This window comes from Octodon degus, unplaced genomic scaffold (assembly GCF_000260255.1).
Source record: "Octodon degus isolate 3935 unplaced genomic scaffold, OctDeg1.0 scaffold00003, whole genome shotgun sequence".
In the NCBI taxonomy this organism is placed as follows: domain Eukaryota; kingdom Metazoa; phylum Chordata; class Mammalia; order Rodentia; family Octodontidae; genus Octodon; species Octodon degus.
The window spans coordinates 26,593,580-26,617,636 of NW_004524579.1; the positions used below are offsets into that span (position 1 = coordinate 26,593,580).

Consider the following 24,057-nt stretch of genomic DNA (forward strand, 5'->3'; position numbering starts at 1 on the left):
GCGCGTTCCGGAGTCCACGCGGTGGGTGTGTGGCGCTTTCATTCAAACTTTAGGGAGACTTGGTTGTAGCGTCAGCGAAGGTGTGACCAATCAGCGTCCAGAAACGAGAATAATTATGCAAATAGCCATCTGGCGATCGGTCAGATGACTGATACTTTAAAAACTACCTCTCTCCAGGAGCTCGCAGCGAGGAGCCCTGGGTTCCCAGCTGCGCAGGGCGAGGGCAGGTCTCGCTTTGCGGCAAGCTGGTCCACACTCACTTCCCTCAGCCCCACAATCAGGGAAGCCAAGATTTCAATTCCCACCTCTCCTCCAGCTGTCTAGACCAGCACCTGGCTGAGAGACAGCAACTCACCTTTGAGCTGTACCAGCTCAGAAGGTGGTGGTGGCTTTTTTGAGGGGGAAAAAAATCCCTGGTTCAGGGGAGGGGACTTGGCGGGGAAGAGGCGAAAGATGAAAAACTCCGTTTTTCTTCTCTGCTTCTGGAGCATCTATTGTTGCTTTGCGGCGGGAAGCCCCACACTCTCTGGTCCCGAGGGACAGCTGGAAGGTAACGTTCACTTATTTTTATTTACCCACCCAACTTGCCTATGCTAGGCCCCCTTTGTCTTGCCGACTCTTCTTCAGCCGCATCGTGTTCCTGCGAAATCCTCTTCCTTTTTTTCCTCTGCGCGATCCGCTCTCATGTCCGACTCAGCCTCGGAGGCCACTTGTTCCTTGGAGCTTCTGATAGAGGGATCCCCCAGCAAGTCATCCAGGAGGCAACAGGTGGGGAGGGCGCGCGGGCTCACTTCCTCTCGGTCCCGCCCCCTTCCATCACGAGGCTCCCCTAATCATTGTTGTCCAGCCAACGGACTTGGCTGCCGGCTGCTCTTTTCGAAGGTGGAGGCAAAAAGTTTGTTAGAAAGAGCTCTGCCTTTTCTCTGGCATGCCTTTTAACCTTGAGTAGGTGTTTTGAAAGCTCCGGGGCAGGAGAGCCGGCTTTGGTCTGAACGGTGCTAGCAGGGATTGGCTGGTGGGTTGCTTGGGCTGAGAAACAGCTGGTGAGGTCGTTCCTCCAGGTTGTCAGCCGCTTTCAGACAGTATTTTCTGCCTCACTCTTTCCTTGTTTCCTTCCTCGTAGCTTTTCTTCCTCTTAGGTTCTGTATGGCGTTTTCCCTCTGTCTGGTAGAGTGAGGGTAGGTCACCTAGAGCCAGCCGATTGATTGAGCAGTGGAGAGCTGGGGGAACCCTTGAGAACAGTTCCAATGCTTAGGCCCAGTCTACAGATGTTGAGCCAAATGTCAGTGTGGCTACTTGGGGGAGCAATCATTTGAATGAATGAGAAAGCTTTGCTTTACTAAATGTGTTTCCAACTCTAGTGCTGACTAGAAGCATGACCTAGGATGTGTCATATCTTTTGTTTCTTTCTTGAAAAATCCTGAAGTTCCTTTCAACTTTTGTGTTCTGTACATTTCTGGGCCATGTCATTCATTAAAAAAAAGTATTCAATGCATTTCTGCTTAGTAGCAGGAGTGGAGGAGACAGCAGAGATCAGAGTGGATGACAGCCCTTGCTCTTATGGCACAATGATGGCAGTGAATTAATGAAAATACAGAAATGGTGCTTAGGCTTGTGGAGGAAAAGAGCAGAGGAGGGAAGTATGGAGTCGGGTGGGGGAAAGTGGGAAGCTTTTATTGTGTGGTCAGGAAGGCTCTCCTGAGAACTCATCCCTTGAACATGGAGCTCAAAGAGGTGAGAGAGGAACCACAAGGCCCTCTGGGTGAAGAACAGTCATGAAGTCCTGAGGCAAAGTGGCCCAGCCCCAGAGTAGCAAGAATGAAGCGAGATAACTGTGGGGTCAGAGCAAGCCTGATGTCAAGGTAGAACTTGTTTGGCCACGTGTGGCTTTGTTCACATGTCTATCTCAGGAGACCAGCAGACCTCTTTTGTCCCAAGCTTTTCTCTCTGCTCTCTAGACAGAAATTGGTGAGCTGTCAGAATATTTACAGCCATGGCTCAAATTTCTGCCATTTGGGCTTTTGTATATTACTTTGATAATAGTTAAGCTGGGTTCTGCTCCAGTGTAATTAGCAACACTTTATGGAACCTAACCCTTCTAACATCTGGTCCATTTTCTTCCTGTCCTTTGATCCTGCCACCTCTATTTATCACTGCCTTCTCCATGATCATGATCACTTTTTCCATGATTCCTTTGTTTCTCAATGCTCAGATAACTCATGTTCTTGTTGTGATCATTTGGTATCTCCCCGACTGGAGATCTGGGTGACCCACAGAGGGAGAGCTTGGTGCTCTAGCTAGCTAGCCAATTAGCTAGTAATACTTAACAGGATGACTGAAAGAGTGCTGGCCAGGGAACATTAGTAACTATCTGAAATAGTGTAGTGATGACAGTGCCCACCTAGTGTCACACAATCATTGGAACCCTCAGTGGCACGGGCTGAGCTTTGAGAACAGGGCCACCTCCTCAGTAGCACTGTGTGTGAGTGGCGGAAATGGAAGGGAAGGCTTTGTTTCTCTAAGAAGTTTCTTCACGGCTTCAGTCATTCATATAACAAACTGGGTGAATGCCTGGTGCCTGTCAGCACCGCAAAGGGCCCTGAGGAAGTGTGAAATCCTTGAAGAAAGTGCTAGAAGTGAGATGGGAGCACCAGGGAAAGCCCATTATACAACAAATGAGTCAACAGCCTCTTTTTTGTGATTGCAAAATCTAGAATCTCTCAGAATTGGTAAAGTGGTTGGGAATTTGTTGGTCAGCAAGACCTGGCCTTACCTAATCTGAACTCATTTGGCAGCAAAATCTGACCTGAGGTGACAGGATTCTGTCCATAATCTTCTCATTTTTGCTCTTGAGTATAGGTAATCCTACATTTCTCTGCAGAAGTATTAGAGTATTTGACTTGTGGTGAATACTCCAGACCTTATGGGGAGTGTTATATAATATACAGTATATGTTGTAGTATAATATATAGCATATGCCTTTCTAAAATATGACAGTTTTTGAATTAATAGACTCAGCTGGTCCTAGGTTTTTTTGAGAAAAGAATTGAAGACCTATTCACTAAAAGTAGGAACCTGAAGGAAAGAAGAAATTTTATTGGTAGGGAGACATCTTGGTTACTTTCTTCACTGCTGAGAAAAAATACCCAACACCTGAAGTTAAAGCCAGAAAACTTTATGTAGATGACAGTTGGTAGAGGTTTCAGCTCATAATTGGCTGACTCCAAGGCAGGGTGGCACATGGCAGAGAGACAACCATTCATGGTGGCAAAAGATAGCAGAAACAACAAGTGAGAGACAAGGGGCAAGCCTTTCTGTCCCGTATATCATTGACTAGGACTATGGCAGTGCCAATCCAGGCAGTGACTCACCCACCCTTAATCCCAGCACCACACATCCCAGCATTGCTCCATGAATCGGTCATACACTCTAGATTCAGTCACCTCTGAAAAAACTGACCGCATGAGCCTTTGAGGGGACATCAAGACAGCCAGAGGCAAACTGTAACAGGGTGAATAGAGAAAAGTAACAGGTGCCTAGTTCAGAGCCGTAGGACTATCTAGTATAGTGACTAACTAATATTTACTGCCTATAATGTCTCCTTTATAATATCTTCGTAATTTTCCCATAAGGTAAAGAGGGAACATTCAGCAGGTTTAAGAACTGGAACTCAGGTGCTTCAGAGATTTGCTCAAGACTGGACTAGAACTAGACCTGTCATTGCTCTAGCCATCAGAAGCACCAGGTTTTTTTTTTTTTTTTTTTCCCTCTCCAGATGAGCTTCCCAAATCCAGGGAAGTGCAGGCTGCTGCCAAACGCTCTGTGCATTTTAACCTCCGAACCTCTAAGGACCCAGAGCATGAAGGATGCTACCTCTCCCTTGGCCACAACCAGCAATTAGAAGACTGTGGCTTCAACGTGACAGCCAAAACCTTTTTCATCATTCATGGATGGACGGTAAGGAGTTAGCATGGGGGGTGCTCTGTGGCTTTACACAAATTTGGTTCCCTTTATTTTGGTCAATTAAAAAGAATGCTGGTGCTTCCACATTCCACAGCCTCTCCCTCCTTTCCTTGTGGGCTGCTTGTATTTCAGACAGCTGTGAAGGATGTAATGGGCGCTTCTCTGAGGGGGCAATCTGGACTCCAGCAGGGTGGTATTTAGTGCTGGCACACAACAGGCTTTTAGAAAGTGGCTCTCCTGAGGGGAGCAGCCTAGCTCTACTGGCTCTGAAGGGCTCTCTAATTATACTTAATTACATTGGTCAACCACTGCCTGGAGGGGGCCGTCCTGCCTTAAGAGCTGCGCTGTGCTGAAGCAACTTGACTGGCCCTGAGAATCTGTGAGGGACCAGCTGGCCTGGCTGTCTGCTATTGGCATGGTGCCCTCCTGTTTGCATAGACATGGCCCCGTTGAGGGCACTGGGACTCTTTATGTGCCCCAGCTGAGCAATTCCCATTGAAAGGCCCATGACAAACTTCAACAAAAAAGGGCTTTAACACTCAGTTTCAGAAGTTCTTGGCCAGAAACAGATTTATTCACTCATATAATGACAGTCTGTAGGAAAATAGCACTATTAATTGAGCAGGTTTCTGCCCTGGCTAATTGGGTGGGGACATTCTTCTGCTTAATGATGAGAAATTCATATCCGTTACATTCTTTCTGGGTCTTTAGGTCTATCCCCAGCCTTTGGGTTGGCATCTGGTATGGGGAGGGTAGGTGCTTACCTACCTAGTGTGATGAAGCAATGATGAAGGTCCTGTTCTTAGTCCTCATCCCATAGCCTGCAACTGGAATCAGGCATCTGAATCTTTTTAAGGCCTTTCTGTCAAAATGCAAATACAAACTGCCTGCAGTGGAGTGCATTCGAGAAAGTTCCTTTGTAATGTGTGTGTAACTTGGAACAGCCGATTCCCATAAAAGGAAGATTGTAAATAGCGTTTGGGTTCCCAGCCAAAGCACAGAAAATCTATTTATTTGATAATGTACTTGTAGATGTAACTAGTCTTAGTCACCATTTATAACTTTGTTTCTGTGGGAAAATGTGTTCTGAGTTCTGATTTGGGATTCCAGGAATGGATTTTCCTGACTCTGGAGTCAAAAGGATTGGCAGAAGTGGGTTGTGGGAAAGGGTCATCTGTTAACTCTGTATTTGCCTAGGAAACAGCATCTCCCTGCATCTCTAAGGGAGGAGCTGATTCTCCAGGGCAACCCTTCCAACTGCCTTTGAAGGATGGACCAAGCTACTTGCCTGATTGTGGCAAGGACTCAGCTAACATGCCAGCACCACCACCAACACATATCTCATAGGTAGCAGGGCAATAGTGTAAGTCACCAGCTATGAAAATTTTGATGGGAAAAACTGGGGCTGTAAAGAGTGATATAAGAAAATACTCATGTAGCCAATCTGTCTCGGAGTGGCCCTGCTCCTGTGCAGATGTTTGGTTCCTGATCCTCTGAGATAAAGATTTTAAAATCAGATGGGTTGAAGGAGATGGTATGAAATTCCACACATTAAATCCTATACTTACTAATATTTGAGTAGCAAACTTCCATCTGTGTACTGTATAAAACTCACATGTATCTGACATGTATCAAACATTCTCCTGGAATGGAACTCATTTGTAAATCAGGGACTCACTCTATGCATTAGTGTTTCAAAGTCCAGAAGAAGAATTTTTCTTTAAGTGTCCTGTTTTCTTTGCAGATGGGTGGCATGCTTCATAATTGGTTGTACATACTTGTATCAGCCCTGAAGACAAGAGAGAACGATGCCAATGTTGTGGTGGTGGACTGGCTACCCCTGGCTCACCAGCTGTATACAGATGCAGTCAATAACTCTAGGGTGGTGGGGCACAGTGTGGCAAGGATGCTGGACTGGCTACAGGTAACTAGGGTTGGTAGGGGTCATCTCCTCTCACAAGCAGGCTCTTAAATGCCAGTGTCTTTGGGACATGTAGGACCACATGGGTTATTATGAACTTCCTGGCTCTGACAAAAATCTTTAGAATTAAAATTGTTATTTCTGAATTATTACTTGAAATTGATAGCGAGGGCTTTTAGAGAACCTTTTGATTATTGATAGATCTCTGAATTTATGTCATATTTGCTGACTTGCTGAGTTAGAAGCTGAAGTCCTTAGGTTGGTTGGGGTGGCCTAGAGCCAGGACAGCCTTGTAGTCTTCAACTTAAGTTTTCATTTGCCTCTGAAGCATGGCTCTACTAAGGGTGGGAAGATGTTTGGTTCAAACACATTAAACCTGTTAGACTTCTTTAAAATATTAAATGTGCAAAACAGATTTTGAATTTACTTTTTATAAGTTAATGATTTGCCTGAGACCAGTGGACTTCACTGGGACAGAGGGGCAGAGATATACTGGCGAAATGCCCCTCAGACTTGGACTAGTCAAGCCCAACTTCCTTTGCCCATGGAGTCTGATGAGTTCTGGCAGAATTCTGGGCAGGGTTCTTGAGCAGGCCTTCTCTACTTTGCCTGTGATTTTCGAAGAGTTTTGTTCTGGAGCCATGGGGTCAAGGCCACTGTTTCTCACTCCCACCAGCTAAATTCTTTGGGAAGAGGGAGGGCCTTCCTCCAACTCTGAGGTCATGGATGGGCTTATGGTAAAGAAGTGAGCAGCTTTTGGGGCCAGGGTGAAACTCAAAGCCTAAGATAAGAGTGCAGGCAGGGATTGAGGGGCTGTAGGCTATGGCTAGTACTTTGGTCTCTAATGGGTAGGGTGTCTTTGACTTCTAAACTGCCCCTCTGCCCTCTAGATATTGCCCCAAAGAAAGGAAATAGTGTAGATAAACTCATGAAAGAGTAGGCATGCAGCCTGTAATCACAGGCATTTTCAATGTCACAAGTCCCTTTGATCTCCCATCCCTGGCTTAGGGCCATGATCTTGAGCCAGTGGCCAGAAATGCCCCAGGGAATCTCTGTGCCTGGGGCTCCTCAATTTGATGGATTTGTTATACTCTGGTTTCTCTTCAGATCTATAAATATTTCCCCTTGATGGATTTATTGAACTGTTGGTGGTTCTGGAGACCCAGGACCCCATTCTTCAACTCACATGCTTTGGTGACTTTCTACAGGAAAAGGATGGTTTTTCTCTGGGGAGCGTTCATTTGATTGGCTACAGCCTTGGAGCACATGTGGCGGGATATGCTGGCAACTTTGTGAATGGAACTGTGGGCAGGATCACAGGTAGGCTCTGTTCCTACCCCATGCCCCCCCCAGCTGTGACCCTTGCTCCCTCTGTCTCTCTACGGTCTGGTTGCTCTGAGCCAGAGTGCTCCCCAATGAGGCAGGTTGAATAAATCCTAGATGGCTAGCTTTGGAAGGAAACTGGCAAATACCCAGCTAAATGTTCTTTTCTTGTCCCAGAACCCTTTTCAGAATGAACTTGTATGGGGTCTCAAAATATGAGCTACATAGGTGGGGTTATTTTGATTGAAGCTGGGTGGGTGGTTATAGGTAGTAGCCTTGCCATTTGGGCCTTCCCATTCCTTAGAGGAGTCTCAGGCTCTCAAAGCACCAGGCAACACAGTTTGCAAACCCCAGGTCTAGTCCAGCAGGTAGGAAAGCAGTCTGAGATGAGGCAATTTGCCTGTAGGCAGAAAGCTAAGAACTATAAAGCAGAAGTCAGCCAGACATGGTAGCACATGCCTGTTATACAAGCACTGAAGGGCTGAGGCAGGAAGATCACAGCTCAAGGCCAGCATCATTGTATAAGGAATTCAAGGCCAGCCTGAACCATATAGTGAGATGCTGCCTCAAAAGAAAAAAAAAAAAAAAAAAAAGCAGAAGCCAGGATGTAGTGCAGGCCTCTAAACTCTAAACTTCTGGATGTTTATATCTCTTAAAGGAAAGGAATGAATGATGGATTCTGCCCCTCTGATTTCTGTTTCATTTACCTATAGCTTCTCTTTAATGTTAAAATATCATATTTGTTAACAACAAATGGCTATTTAGGATGAATGGTTAAACTTTGAAATGAAACAAACTTTCCTGATGTTGGTACCTAGATGGTCATTAGAAAATTAAGTTTTTCATCTTGAAAAATGCATCTCAGTGAACTTTTAATATTTGATTCTGGATTAAATTATTTAATGATTATGAAAAATATGAGATTCACTTTTCCATTTTTGGGGCCCCCTTACATCCATAGAACTTCCTCTATATGAAAATTAAAGGTAAATTTGTTGCCCTGAACATATTTATCCTTCCAGAGTTCTCTTATATATATTTTTCTTCAGCTTTCCCCCAGTTCCAACATACTGAGGATATGTTTTAGACTTTTCTATTGCTATCACCGTATTGCACGGGGTAGGGGAGGCAATTCATAAAGAGCAGGAGCTTGCTTAGCTTCCTGCCGTCTGGGGAGGGAGTGCCTTCTGTGGCATCATAACATGGGGAAGGGCATCCCATGGTAATACAGAACAAATGTGCTAAAGTGCTTACTTTCTTATAAAGCAGCAGTGTCATCAGGAGGTTCCCACACTGATGACATCATCTTATCCTATTGCTTCCTGAGGGCCCAACCTCCAGATACTGTTAACATTTAGATTTGGGGGTTAAGTTTCCAACACATGGAATTTGGGGAGACACATTCAGACCAGGGCAGGTGGTCACCTAGGAGGAAAGAGCTGACCAATATCTACCTGCAGCATTTTCATTTTAAAACAGAACACAGGGAGAAAGGAATGTTAAGATAAAGAATGATTTCATGAAGGTGGAATTTCAGGTTTTGGCAATAGGTTTTTTAAAAATACAGTTTTGAGGAATTATTATTTTTCATCAGTTGCTGTTTCCAGGCTCAAATCTAATATGTCAGTGACCACACGCAGGCCTAGGCTTGCACATTTCTTTAGATCCAGCCACTACATCTGGGTGTAGCTCCAGAGCTTTATTCCTGATTTTCAACGTGGTGGGCTGTGAGTTGTCCAAAGTGAGCTGTAACTGTGAGGCCACCATGGCTGCTCATTAGCCAACTACTGGTGCAGAGCAGTTCTCCCTGAGGCCACTCTGGGTTCTAGCATGTGAGCACCTCCACCCAACCCTGGAAAGACCCAGGCCAGACGGGCTCCAACTGCAGCATTCCATTGCAGTGCCCAGTGTCCTTGCATCGCCTTGCTCCTAAGTCTGGAATGAACCAGGGCTGGGGCAGGAGCTTCCCACTTCTTCTCTCTGGTTGTTTAGGTGGCAGCTGCTGAGATGAGGGCTCCTCGCTTGTGGCTGGCTGGGGAGCTGGAAGAATGCTAATCAATGCTGCAGGAAGCAGGCCTGCAGGTCCTGGACACAGCCCTTCCCTCTGCTTCTCTCCAGTTGCCCTGCAGCTCTTGCTGTGCCAAATGGCTGTGCCAGGCTAGTGGGGGAGGCTATCTCTCCTCCTCTTCCCTCAGTGGTAGACTTAGTCTGGGCCTGTGAGCCATGTGGTTCCAATTGGTGAAAGGACAGGGACTGCAGTTCGCATGGAATCTTCAGGCTGGTGAGGCTGCTGTGCAGCGACCGCCAGGGGTCCTCAGCCTAGGGCTTGAAGGTCACACTTGAACTGCCGTCTTGCTTGAGCCAAAGAGTGTTGTCAGGGGCCTGCTGGAGTTTTACCCTCTCTGTCTCCAGAGAGGAATATGAAATATACTGGGTAAGATGATACATATTTCTAACTGAACCTGTGTGTAGTTATAAACAAATAAGCGGGCAGATTGACTTATTTAGGAAATGCTAATTAAGCATCTACTCTGTGTAGGCTCTAGGCTAGCTGTTGCCTCATATTAAGTAGTTCATGTGTACTTCCTTGGCAGGTTAGTGACAAGGTATTGTGTGCTATCCTTGAGCCACAGAAGAAGCCTGCACCTTGTACAGGTGGGAAAAATAAGTCTCAGGGATTAAATGACAGGCCCAATATCTTGCATCCTATCAGTGGCACATCTGGGACTAAAGTCCAGGCTGTAAGATTCCAGAGTTGGTGCCCAACTCTGATCCGTGCAGCCTCTCTCTGGAGGTGGAGGTAAGGACTGAATGGAAGAAGTGGAGTTCTCTATCCTCCCCCTTTTTGGAGAGTGTGAGTTAGTCCTTCTATTCCTAATTTAAAAAGTAGATGGTATTGCCCTGAGTCTGTGGACCATGGCAGTGTGTCAGAGAAAGGCCAGCTCAGTCTGGATAGGTGAAGGTTCTGCCTGCCCCTCGGCTGGCCTGTGAGGCCCTGTCAGCTGCCTGCATTCCACCAGTGCAGCTTGGTTTCCATGGCACTACATGTCTGGTGTGGACCTTTGTTCACACAGAGCACAGAGCCTCTCTCTTGTATTGATGGCAAAGCAGAATGTTCCAAAGCAGAACATTTCACTATTTATTCCCCCCACCAGTGCAGACAGCCAGAGGTAGGGAGAGGTGCTGTGTCTGTACTGTGGTCCTTGCAGCCTCTAGAATGAGTCATTGTGGGCTATCCTGGAAGGTTACTGTTTTTGTGCTATCATTCTTTGAGGTCCTGGGCTAAGGATGAGCCCCTAAGCAGTCTGGTCTCCCATTCATCTTGCTCACACATAAAATCATCTAAACCTCTTTGGGGAACTCACTTCAGCCTTGCCCACTTCTCATGAGAAATAGTCAAATAGTGGACTATTTGCTTGAGATAGTAGCTATATCTTTCATCTATCCTAGGATTTTCCACTCAAGCATCACAATGTGTTCCCTAGTTCTTTATGCTGGGTCAGCCCATCTCCACTATGTCTATCTCCTCTTTCAGGACTTGTTCTTGGTCACATCACTCCAGCCAAGGTGCTTTTTACATAGGCAGTGATTTGTTGTGCATGCCTGTGGGTGTGACACTCTTGTCGTGCAGTGTAAAATGTTTCACTGTACCCCTGACCTGTTCCCAGAAAAAGCTAGTAGCTCTCCTCCTTACAATTGTGACAAAAAAAAAAAATGTCTCTAGACATCAGCAAATGTCCCCTGGAGAAAGGGGCAAAATAATTTCTAATGACAAACCACAACACTAGACTAAACAGAATGCCCTTCCTGGACCGGGGAGATGGCTCAGTGGAACAAGTGCTTCCCTGGCAAGCCCAGGGGCCTGAGTTCAAACCCCAGTTCCGAAAAAAAAAAAAAAAAAAGAATGCCCTTCTTTTGCCACAGATCTGAGTGAACTTTCTCCAGGGCCTGTGTGTCTATGTGGCAAATAGCCTTCCTGGTTGGGATGAATGCATTTCTCATAATTACTTGGACATGGTAATAGGACCTAATTTGAACAAGTACTCAATCTCTTAATATCTCACATGATCAGGATGAATTAAGTTGTTTAGAGTCCCATTTCATAGATGATAGTAGGCACAGGGAACTTTTTCAATATCTGGTCCATAGACTACCAACTTTTAGGATCACTTGGGAAATCAATGTACATTTCTGAGTTCCATGACAGACCTACCTATGGGAGTCTCTAGGAGTTCAGAGTTGGAAATCTGAATTTTATATTCTGGATTTATGTATTTGGATTTTCATTGCATTGGTGGGTTATTAGATTGTCTATCCACCTTTCCATCTCTGGACCTGATTCATAACTAAAGGGGAAAAACAAGCACCTATACAGACAGCTCAGTTTGGGGAGATTGAGTTCTTCTACAAGGATGTAGGTACTTAGTTATTCTGTGATGATTCTGTTAAAGTTAGAACTATGGGTGGATCCCAGTGCAGATCACAGGGAAGGATGGCTTAGGTTCGGGGAGCTCAAGTTTCTGAGCTTTGAAACTTGAGTTCTAGAAATTTCCAGTTCTGACCACCTGTGGTTCCTCAGAGCTGGTGGCAGTGTAGACTTGTGGCTACCTTTCTGGGTTGGTTGAGGCTTCAGAACATATGGAGGCCTCTGAAGGAATTGGCAGTTGTACAACAGTAGGATTCAATCCCCACGTTTGTTTCTTGGGTCAAGAGCATCTGGAAATAGGCTTCTTATGTTATTCTTTGCCTTCTCTGACTTATGGTGCTGACCTTAGAGGGGATCTTTCTTCTGTAAGCTTGAGTTCATCTGTAACTCACCCTCACTGTCTTGCTATACATGACATAGTCCAATTTGGTCTCTCCTGCTGTAGGTCTGGATCCTGCTGGGCCCATGTTTGAAGGGGTGGACATTGACAAGAGGCTGTCCCCTGATGATGCAGACTTTGTGGACGTTTTACACACCTACACACGCTCCTTTGGCTTAAGCATTGGGATTCAGATGCCTGTGGGCCACATCGACATCTACCCCAATGGTGGTGACTTCCAACCGGGCTGTGAATTTAGTGATGTCTTGGGAACACTTGCATATGGAAGTGAGTTCTTTGTTTTCTGCTTTGTGTTGGAATCAGTTACTTCATGTCCTTCTAAGTCAGCTAGCGCTGACAGTGCTCGAACACCATTCATTTCATCATCCTCACCTCTTGCCACAGGGGCCCCGGGGGCAGGGCTGTCATGGCAGGCCCAGGGATTGAACCTCCAACCCCTGCACCTGCTTGCAGGCTCTTTAATCCACTAAGCTATTTGACTGGCCCTAAGGACATTCTTAATCATCAGAGCAGGCAGATTTGCCAACCTTATTCTTCTCGTAGCCTGTATAATATTCTGTGTCATGGATATAACACTTTTTTAATGTTTTGTAATACTTTAAAGATGTAAAACTAAGATGATTTACTTATGTATTTATAATTTCATCTTCTGAATGTATGAGCCTATCTTTAATGGGCTTAGGCTGAAGTCAATTTGCTTTGGAAACTGCTGTGTGACCCAGTGACTGATCCCTTTGTGGTTTTTCCATTCTTTCAAAGTTTTGTATGCTGGTAGCATTTCCCAAGTCTTGGGCCCACCCAGCTCTCTCTTTTATGATGCTCCACCCTTTTGTGTGTCTCACCTGTCATTTGATATTAACACTATTCCCCTCTCCCAATGTGATGAATATACAAAGATTCCAGACTTATTTTAAAATTATTTTATTTTATTTTTATGTTTTGATTTTTTTGGATGGTATTTTTAAGGCTGGTGGTGCTTATAAAGAAGGGGTAGAGGTGACTTTGACATTTTTTTCCTGAATTTTCTAGAAGCTTCTTAAACTAAGAAACTTAAGCTTTAGCCTCTGGTTATAAGAACAGTAATGTACTATGGGCCAGAAAAATCCAAATTACACATTTTCCAACCAGCTGTCTGTATGACCCTGGTCAAATTATATTACCTCTACGTGTCTTTGGGTTATAGTCTATAATTGAAGAGTTTAGGCTAGAATGGTGTTGGTATTTTCTTAAAGAGTCAGTTAATAAATACTGTAGGCTTTGTAGGCCACATAGTCTTTGTTTCAACAACTCTACTCTTTTGGGGCAACATGAAAGCAACTACAGAAAATACATAAACCAATAAATATGGTTATGTGCCAATAAAATTTAATTTGAAAAAATAAGTAGCTAGGCTGCTCGCCTATTTTGCTGAGCTCTGGACTAAATGTTATTTATTTATTTTTAAAATGTCACTTAGTATTATGATGCATTTCCTGAATTTTGTAGCCATACTTCTTTGAAGGTGTTCAGTGAGTCCTATTGCACAAAAGATCTGTATCTCTCTAGTTCTTTTTTTTTTTGGTACTGGGAGTCAGACTCAGGACCTTTTGCTCACCAGGCAGTAACTGTACCAATGAGCTAAATCCTTAAGCCCTATTCAATTCTCTTATATGAATTATCTTGCACTTTACTTCCACGTATTAGTGCCATTTTCTCACCAAGAAACTGAAAAGCAGACCAAGATGGTCTGAAATTTTATATCTTTTTTTTTTTTACATTTATTTATTTATTGTGTGTGTGTGTGTGTGTGTGTGTGTGTGTGTGGCCAGCTCAGCCCACCAGGGGGCGAGGCTGGCTGGCATGTGGTGCTGGGGGATCGAACCGTGGTCCCTGTGCTTTGCCAAGCTTGTTCCAAGTAGGTGCTTTAGACCACTGAGCCATCTCACCAGCCCCTGAAATTTTATATCTTAATAGAGTCCTAAAATATCATTGCACATTTTATTAATAATTACATAAATAAGGCACAGCCTTACTTAATAAACATGCTGATGAGGTGTGTAATATTGACTGAGTGGTATAATCATCAAATAGAGACTCATCCTGCACGTCTGTCCCTGCCTTCCCCAGAAATCACAGAGGCACTGAAATGTGAGCATGAGCGGGCCATCGACCTCTTTATCGATTCCCTGGTGAATCAGGACAAGCCAAGCTTTGCCTTCCAGTGCACAGACTCCAAGCGCTTCAAAAAGGGGATCTGTCTTAGCTGCAGGAAGAATCGTTGTAATAGCATTGGCTACAACACTAAGAAAATGAGAAACAAGAGGAATAGCAAAATGTACTTAAAAACCCGGGCAGACATGCCTTTCAGAGGTAACTTTCAGGCTTCAAAATGGCCCTTCGTCTTTCTCTTCCTTCTTGATAATCTTGCTGAAAAATGGGTCATATCCAAGTCCACAAGCCATGGTCAGCACAGTTATGTCAGATTATTACAAATTAGATTACATTGTGTATGACCTAGGAAAATTGTTTTTTAAAAATTAATTAATGGAGCCAGGCATGGTGATACAGGCCTGCATTCCTGTGCTCTGGGAGGCTATGGCAGAAGGATTCCAAGTTTGAGCTCAGTCTGAGCAACTTAGTGACTTAGTGAGATCCTCTCCCAAAACAAAATGGTCTGCAGATATAGTTCAGCGTGAAGGCCTTGAGTTCAGCCCCTGGTTCCATAATAATCAATCAATTATAAAGATTCCTGTGATGTCCTTAGGATCACAATGTCAGTATCTTAAAATTTTTCTGATACTTTTGCAAAGATATTTTGTGTTTGTTTTCTTATTTGGCTCTAACAAATCTGAAGGAGGATGAACAGAAGACCAAAATGATAGCTTTCTTTTTTGTAACATGTTATAAAACTGTAATACTTTGTGAATATTATTTTATTTATTTATTTATTTATTTATTTATTTATTTTTGGTGGTACCAGGGATTGAACTCAGGACTTTGTGCTTGCCAGGCAAGCACTTATTCCACTGAGCTATTTCCCTGGTCCTTGAATATTATTTTATATACGAGGAAATTGAGATTCAGAGAGGTTAATACCTTTGTCTTTAATCCTGGGTCATACAAGTAGAAAATAGGTAAGTCCAAGTCCCGAAGACATCTCCTAGCCCTATTCCTCTTATATTACAGTGGACTCTTAGGCCATTGGACAAAACAAGACCAGAAGGAGCCTAGAGGTGGGCTGTACCCAAAGGATGTCAGTCCTACAACTCAGCAAGCTGGGTGGCTTGGGATACCCTGATATGAGTCAGCTCAGGGCTCACAAAACCTTTTTGTTCTGCTGTCTGTTCAGTGTATCACTATCAGATGAAAATCCACATCTTCAGTTACAAGAACAGGGGGCAAGTGGAGCCAACCTTTTACATCACCCTTTGCGGTACTAATGCAGACTCCCAGATGCTGCCTTTGGAAATGTAAGTCTTGAGCTGCCTTTGCAACTTTGGTTTAGGACAGAGAACATGCTGGTCTGAGAATGAGAGAATGCAAGGGAGTTTGGGGACAAGCACAGGAGAGTGAAGTTGGGTGGCTAGGGGAAGAAGGGTTGGGTAGTTCCAGCTGGCCACCAGAGTTCTCTCCCACTGGGCGCTCTCCAGGAAGCCCTTAACTCAGGACTTTTCTGGGCTGCTGCTAGGATGAATCAGCACTGTGAGAAACTGCTCATCAGCTGGGCAGAACCTGCTGTTTCATTTCGGGCAACGCCTGACACCCGAGGCATTAGGGAATCGGGCCCTTCCATAATGATTGGCTGTGGGAGTCTGTGTGCAGTACTTGTGGAGTACTCACCAGGAACAAAGCACATTGCCAAGTAATACTAGGATTTTGAAAAAACATCAGCAAAGTAACTCCCTTCAGGCTCCAGTGGGAAGACTTGACTTGAATTTATTCACAAATACGATAAGGTAGGCCACACCAGTTGCCAGATGAGAGGACAGGAAGGGACTGGGCTTTGGGAAGGAGGCCAGAACCTGTGGGCTGAGGGGAATAGCATACCACTGTGTGTGGATGTGGCTTCTTTGTGCTTTCTCCTTTCTGCTTGTTCTTGGTCCTATCTCTCTGGGTGGGAAGTACAAGCATTAATGGAGAAGTGCTCAGGAATGGGTTTGGTAAGAAGCTGGGTGCTGCAGGCAGAATGATCTCTTGTCACGTAGAGCACAGCTAAGTTTCTGTGTTGTTCCTGGGGTGGGGCACAGGGATTGAGGTGGGCAAGAACCACCCATCTGTTTCTTTTCCCTTCCTGTCGAGAAGGAGCTGCCACTGTGTCACCCTGGACAATGTGCAGCTGTTCAGGTGACAGGGAAGTGAGAAGAGCTTCTGTCTCACCTCTCTCATCTGTAGAGTGGAGCAGATTGGGCTGAATGCCACGAACACCTTCTTGGTCTACACTGAGGAGGACTTGGGTGACCTCCTGAAGATCAAGCTCACATGGGAGAAGACGTCACAGTCCTGGTACAACCTGTGGAAGAAGTTTTACAGCTACCTGTCTGAGCCCAGTGGCTCTGCTTGGGAACTACACATCCGGCGCATTCGCGTCAAGTCTGGGGAGACGCAGCAGAAGTAAGGATTGCTGTCTCCTGTCTTGCTTGTGTCAGTGGGGAGTAGAAGGCCCTGTCTCTGCCACCTTTGTTCCTTTGCTCAGTGCACAGCCTCACCCTCCTGTTCTATGCACAGCATGCAGCCAAAACCTCAAACACCCTTGCAGGGAATCGTGACTCTGATTAAGGCTTCTGTTGACTGCTGAGCATCTTAACTCAGGCCTTGACTGGTAGGGTGAGTAAGGGAGGGGCCTGGAATCTGGCCCTTGCTCTGTTTGCCAAGGCCTGTGTTGGCCCAGAGGAGCAAAGCTTCTGGACAAGGCTCCGTAGGTGGGTTGTTTTCTTGATCTATTTACTGTGGGGCAAACTGGGGCCTCTTTCCCTGCAGATGAAATCTGCGAGGGGCTCTGGTTTTCACCAGCAGCTTATTTTCAGAGCAGTATTGTGTCTCTCCTTCAGAGCCTTGGAATCAGGGATCTGGGCTGGGATTCTACCTTCAAGTAACAAGGAGTCCTGGGTGGCATGCCAGCTGGCAGCTTCCCTGTTTCTTTGAACCCCAAGCCCAGCATGAAAGATCCAGACCTTTGTGTCTTAGCCCCCGACGCTTTGCCCTGACTCTCTGAGCAGTCTTCTGTCTAAATTGAAGCCGGGAAGGGCTCAAAGCCAGGGGAGCCCGGGAGACTTTTGTGAAGAGAAGAGGGTTTTCGTAACCACGTCCTTTCCCCGACCTCAGGAGTGGTCTTTGCCAGCCTTGGCATGGAGGGAAGCAACTTCCAGCCTTTTTGTTTCTTTCCTGGCATTTTTCTATTACAATTCTTCACTTGTCTTATATGCATCCTTTTTTTCCACGTTGGGGATTGAGCTCAGAGCCTTCACACTGGGCTATATTCCCAGCCCTTTGTAAGATTTTGAGATAGGATCTCACTGAGTGCCTATGTGGTCCAGGTTAGGTTAGAACTTGTGATTCTCCTGCCTCAGCCTCCCATAGTGGGACTATAGGCATGTGGCATACTCAGCTGACTAAGCCCCTTGACTGAAAGAATTCAAGTTTCCTTACTTGCAGTGCTCTATAAATGTCCATCAATAAGAACAACTGGAACTCAGCTGCAAGTTACAAAGACTCAGAAAATGGACAGGCAGGATCACAGGAAAAAATTAGGGAAACACCATTTCATGAACACTATGACTGCCCCGTGCAGTCTCTGTGGTATATGATCAGTGTGACTGTGTGGTCATTAAGGTGAGGTACTTGACACTGATACTGAGACAGGACAAAAGCCACATTCAGAGTAGTTTAGGAACCTTTCCCGGGAAGCCCTAATGACCCTAGGACCTACATACTTAAAAGGTGACCTACCTCACTCCAAAAAGAAATGCAGTGAACACAAATCACAGCTGTAGGAAACCCACTCACACCAAAAAGAGTGGCAGAAATGTTCTACCTGGTGGTGAGGAGGAGGGAGAAGAGAACTATTACCCTACAGTCAAAATAAAAAACTAGTCCAACCACTTTGGAGAGGGATTGAATAACACCTGGTCAGAATGCATATACCATAACCCAGAAATTCTACTTTTTAGGATATATGCACATTACTATTTATAGCTACAAAAAAAATAAAGTAGCAGAAACTTAAATATTAAGCAGAACCATGGTAAAGCCATTGTAACGTAATGGTTTCATGCCATATGAAGTAGGTTGAAAAACAACATTTATAGAAGGAAATACTTTTTTGTTCAGTGAGCGTTTGGTTCATGGGTGTTTACGCAGTGCAGGTGGCTTCCAAGAGGCAATGACCCTGAGGAGCAGGCCACCTTTAGGTAGATGGAAGAAGGTGGGAAAGGTGTGATGAAGCCTGCAGGAGGCCAAATCACAGAAGCCTCCATCCAAGATGTAGTTTGGAGTATTGTGGTTGTGACAGGCAATTCTGAAGGCTCTAGGGTTAGAACTGACAGCACCGCCTAGATGTCTGTCAAGTTCAAGTGACCTTAGTGGTGTCTTTTTCCTCTTAGGTTGACTTTTTGTGCAGAAGACCCTGAGAACAACAGCATTTCTCCTGGCCAAGAGCTCTGGTTTCACAAGTGTCGAGAGGGCTGGAGAATGAAAAATGAAACCAGGTAACGAGGACTTCCTCTGTGTTCCCTTCACAGGTCGCGATGGATCGCTTTGCATGCGCTGCCTATGGACAGGGGTAGTAGGGACACAGCATGAGCAAAACAGATACAGAACTTTCCTGTGCAAAGCTGCCCTTCCATTAGAAAGATATAGGCATATAACTGAAAATATAAGGTGCTGAAGAGTGAGACTGTTACCTCTGCTCTTGTTCTGCTTCACCCTGTAGATGCCCACTGCAGACAGCAGTCTTTTGGGTCGCTAAATCCTGGGCTTGGTGTCCATAGTATCTTCTCTGCAGTGACTAGTCCTACTGTAAGGTCCAGCCTTTCTCATTTCTTTCTGGACACCAGATTAAAGTGGGGAGTGGGGTGGGAGGACAAAGAGAAACCAAATACATTGCTTCTCTTCTGGTTTTCTAGAACTCTGTTGGCCTGAGTGGCTATAGTAGATCTAGTTCTCCCTTTTTGAGAAGTACAAGTGTGCATGTATATGGAGCTAAATCAAGAAGGTTTTTTTTTGCTTCTGTATCTACCATCCAACCTGGAATCCTCTGAGTTCAGATCAAAGTGGGCCCAACTCATGGTGGGAGGCTGTGGTTTTCTCCAAAGGAACATGCTCTCTGAGCCTAAACACCAGCCAAGGAAGAGGTAGACCATTGCCCACCCATTTCTGCCCATGCCCCTCCCCTTTCCCTTACCTAGAGTACTGCATAGTGATTCTGCTGCCATACACTGAGCGCTTAGTGTGTGACCACCTTGTGTAAGTCACCTCAGTGACTTAGACGGTCATTCAAGTTCATCATCAACCCTGGGAGGCAGTACTGTTATCCCTGTGGAGAGATGAGGAAGCTGATACTCAGGAACATGGAGTCACTCTCCCAAGGCCCCAGCTGGGTATGGCAGAGTGAAGCAGCTCATTCTACTCTGAAGCCTGTGTTCTTGAGTGCAGAGGGTCCACATCCTCAAATGAATTGCCTCACCTCTGTCTGAGTACCAATTATCAAGCAGCTGCGTTCATGCCTGCGGTCCCCTATGATTAGCTGTCTGCCACCCCTGAGGGCTGGGTTGCATCTTCAGTTATTCCTTTGTAGGAGCATCAGTGCAACCTCAAGCTGAGTGATCACAAGACTTGGGGGGTTGCAGATGGTCTGTCTAATTTAGGGTCTCAGCCTAGTGTAGGTTCATGATTCTTTTACCTTGCTTTTAAATCTTTGTGTTTGCATTCAACTATCTGCCTTTCACAGTGCTTCCAGTGCTAACTTCACGGGTTCTCGGGCCATTAGACACATCCAAGAAGGACTGCTATTTGTGTGATCTGAGATTAAATATTTTATTCCTCTTTTCTGCTCCAGAACTTCCTAATAGTTCAGAACTACATGACTTGTCTCACATTGTTTTCTTTAGAAAACAAGTTCCCCTGTCCCTTTGCCCCTGAGGGACAGTGAGCAATAGGAGTCTGAGTCCTGAATGGACACTGGAAGTGGGAGCATCCTCAGACATGAATGGTGCCCTGAGCCTCCTTCTTTGGGACTTGCATGCAGCTGTCTGCTCAGAGATAGGAGGCTGAGGTTCCAAGCAGTTCAGTGGCTCCTTTCTGTGGGCGATGCTAGAATCTGGGTCTCTTGAATCAGCTTTCCCCCCTTCCTCCACACTACCATTTCTCTTATGTTTCTAGATCAGGCAAAGAGGGGGCTTTGGCACTTGTCATGCTTGCACGTGTGCATTGTTGATGTATGTGTGTGTTGTGCTCAACACAGGAATGCATAACCTGTGATATTTGCAAGTTGGGGGCCAGAAAGGACACCTGGCATTTCTTAGAGGGAAGCTGTAGGGAGAAGAAAGCAGCTCTCAGGAGCCTGCCCATTTCTTCTAAAGGGAAAGTAAGTGAAATAGTCCTCTAGTGTGTCAGAAAGTTGGGGAGATAGAACACATGGACCCAGGTGTGCCCATTTTCAGGTGAGTGTGCTAACCAATGCCACACTGTCTCTTGGTACTTTTCAGGGCCACCATAGAGCTTGCCCGAGGGTCTGGGGAGCTTGATTAATCTGTACCTCAACCCCACTACCCACACACATGGAGGAAAGTTACTGCTGAGGACCCGCCTGAAGAAGGACCCGCCTGAAGAAGGACCCCTCTAGCTTGATCCTGGAATCCCTGAGAACTTGCTTGCTGGGCCTGCCTGTGTGTCCTGTGCTTGCAGCTTTTCACTGGACAGGACAACTGTGTACTGCTGAAGTTCCAACGGTGCCCAAGATGAACTGTCTCCATTGACACCTCTGGAGCTGAGATGGACTTGTGCGCTAGCAGTGTAATGTCCAGGGTTCCCCCGTGCACCTGGCAGGTCTCCTGTTTGTTGGCTGAGCACAGGCTGTGTCTGATGGAGCATCCGGGCTCCAAAGCAGCTTTGCGTGGAAGGCTGCTTGTCCTGACTTGCACTTCAGCGAGAGGTCTTTTCCCTCAGGAGCTGACTCATATCAGGATGTTAGGCCTGTTACCTCACTGGCCCAGAGAGGGGTCATTAGCTCAGGATGTGCTGAGGCCCTACTGTGGGAGTTCCCATGGGTTGCTTTCATCTGTACTGGTTAAATCTTGGAGACATTCCATCCTGCTCCACAGCTCACCTCCTGAAGCACACATCATTGGCTTTCTCCTTCTGTTAGTCATAATTTGAATAAACAAGTATTTATTCCAAACTTAAAATTAGTTAGCATGTGGCAGGAGACACAGTACTCAACCTCACCATTTGGAAACTGAATAGAGTTGGAGACCTAAGAATCCCTTCCAACATTTGAGAGGAATGTATATGTATGTGTGGTGAAAGACAGGAGGAGTAGAGGGTAGGCGCGGTGGAGGGAACTGCAGGTGACTGCAGTTGGGAACCCTGTGGCTTTAAATGGCTCCTACCTATTTCTTCTTATCATATGCTATTTCCCCCAAGAGTGACATGTTTGAAATCACTATAAGAATGTCATACACTGAGGTCACAGTGGTAGCCGACTGCTAGATATGATTGCTTTGGAGCAAAACTGCTTCTGTTTAGGAGCTAGGAGACACTTCCTGAATTCTGCAAACCTGCTTATGCATAACCAGCCCTGTCAACAGTGCTAGCTCTAAGATTTAATGCAGAGCTCTTTTCTTTGAAACATCTTGTTTTCATACTGGTGCCTTTCCTGTGTTGGATTTCTTGGAAAAGCCTCCAATTCTAGACCTGGATTTGAATTAGCATACATGATACCCAAAACACCATTTTATACTTTTCACGTACATGACCCAAGTAGAGTGAGGTGATCAGGGTCACTGTCATCATCCTTATGTTATGAAACTGAGGCTTAGAGTGGAGCCAGGCTGGGGACTCAGATTTCCTGAAGGCAAAGTTCGTGGCATACTCATCTCTCCAACTTCATGAGGACAGCCATCGCTGTTTCCTGCCAGTGTGCACAGATATGACAAGCAAGGGACTTTTTTCCACCAATCCACCCATAAAATCCTAAATCCTTTCACTACTATACAACTGGGGGAAAACCTATGCCAAAGGGTTGAGTTTTCTTTATGGATGAGATTTATTCAGCAGGATATATGATATTAGGTGGAGATGAGAGAGGGATTTTCTCTGTTCTTAGGTTTTTAAAAGACATCGTTTCAATCTGTGTTGTGCCAAAGTTATATCACTATTTATTACCAAACTTCTGAAGACATAACCAGTCAAGTCTTAATTCAAAGTATGCTTCTAGTCTATGTGCTTCTGTGATTGCTTTCTAGCCAAAGCAAAACTTGTATTACTTGCCATACACCCTGGTACATAAAGCCTTCTGTTTTTAGTAATGGAAACTTTGGGAACTGACTCTTCAGCAGGTTGTGTATTTATACATTTGACTTGAAGCCTTATTTGTATATATGATGCTTCTTAAATGCTACTTAAAGCGCTATTTATTTCTTAAGTGTGTATAATGTATAAAGACAACCATATGGTTACTTTTTACTTTGAGATTAACCAATTTCAAGATTTTAAAATTTTAATAATGAAGTAATAAAAAGAAAAAACCCTACAAAATTCTTAATAGTCCAACAACTCTGTTCTTTCAATTTGAAAGACTTATGGATGCCAAAGCTCCTGGATTTGAAGAAAATAGTTATGTCTTTAGTCCATAGGTGGTCAGCTCGAAGGCAGGGAGGGATGGCAGAAGGATATGGTGGGGATGGGGTAGGGGAAGCCGCCTACCTCATGGTAGCCGGCACGCCGAGAGAGAAGCTGGAGGAGGAGAAGACAAACCTTGCAGACCATGCCCTAAAAAACCTCTCCTGCCAGACCTGCCGGCTAACAGCTATAACTGCCTTTCAATCCAGTCACCTTTCACAAGGCTCATCTCGGGTATATGCGGATTTGGGGAACATCTAGCTCCAAAATTAACAGAAGCACTATGAGAACTGGGACTTCAACCTGGCTTGTGTTCTGCTATTGTGCTGGAACCTCTGTATGTGGAACACAGTAGGAGTTCAGCTGTGCCGTGAGCCGGCAAACTTAGGTACAAGAAGCTAACTGGGAAAAGAGCCCTTAATTTAAAGTCAGAAGTGCATTCAGCACTATATTATGTTATAGTTTAAATATAATCTTTTTGAGTCTGCCTATTTAAGAAATAGAGACAATACCTGCAAAACTGTTGTGAATATGAAATGTATGTGGTAAGAAAAAGGTTTTGCCAACATTTTAATTGGAAAAAGGACAGCAAAGTAAAGATGAAAATATCCCTTCCATGTATAGGTAGAAATCTTGTATATGATAAAGGGAGTTTACTAACCACTGGGAAAGAAATGAATGGTTACTTAGATGATCATGAGAAAACAGGCCAGTGAAATAAGGAAAAGCAAAATGAGAACCTTACCTTATATCCTAATTTAAATTAAATTCCACTAGAATGAAAGATATAAATGTGAAAGTTATAACACTAATAGACACTATGAAATATAAATTAACACCAGCATAAAAATTGAGAAATGTCCCAGTTAGGACAATAAAAAATAGAAAATGTGAGTAGATTAATAAATATTAAAGAAATGAAAATGCTAATAAGGGATTCTCTACCTCACAAATTTAAAAACTCTATAATCATAAAGGAGTTACTAGAAAATTGTACCAGTATTCAAGGAGCATATAATCAGTAATTCATATAAGTAGTTTCAGGCAATAGAGAAATCTTTCCAAATCTTATCATTTATTAAATAAAATTACAGGCCAAATTTTCTTATGAACACAAATATGAAAATTCAAAATATTAGGTATTCCTACATGCTGAATTGTGTCTTCCCCCAACTTGTATGTGGAAATCTAGCTAGCAGTATCTCATAA

At 44.7% G+C, this 24,057-nt stretch overlaps 1 protein-coding gene across 1 annotated transcript; it reads left to right on the forward strand.

The window, feature by feature from the left end:
- Positions 1-179: 179 nt before the first annotated feature.
- Lipg (lipase G, endothelial type) lies at positions 180-22,700 on the forward strand. The gene is made up of 10 exons (XM_023714791.1): positions 180-550; positions 3,776-3,957; positions 5,708-5,887; positions 7,093-7,204; positions 12,079-12,300; positions 14,140-14,382; positions 15,362-15,482; positions 16,405-16,623; positions 18,612-18,716; positions 20,715-22,700. The coding sequence occupies exons 1-10, from the start codon at positions 454-456 to the stop codon at positions 20,755-20,757; spliced, it is 1,524 nt and encodes a 507-aa protein (XP_023570559.1). The 5' UTR covers positions 180-453; the 3' UTR covers positions 20,758-22,700.
- The last annotated feature ends 1,357 nt before the right edge of the window (positions 22,701-24,057 follow it).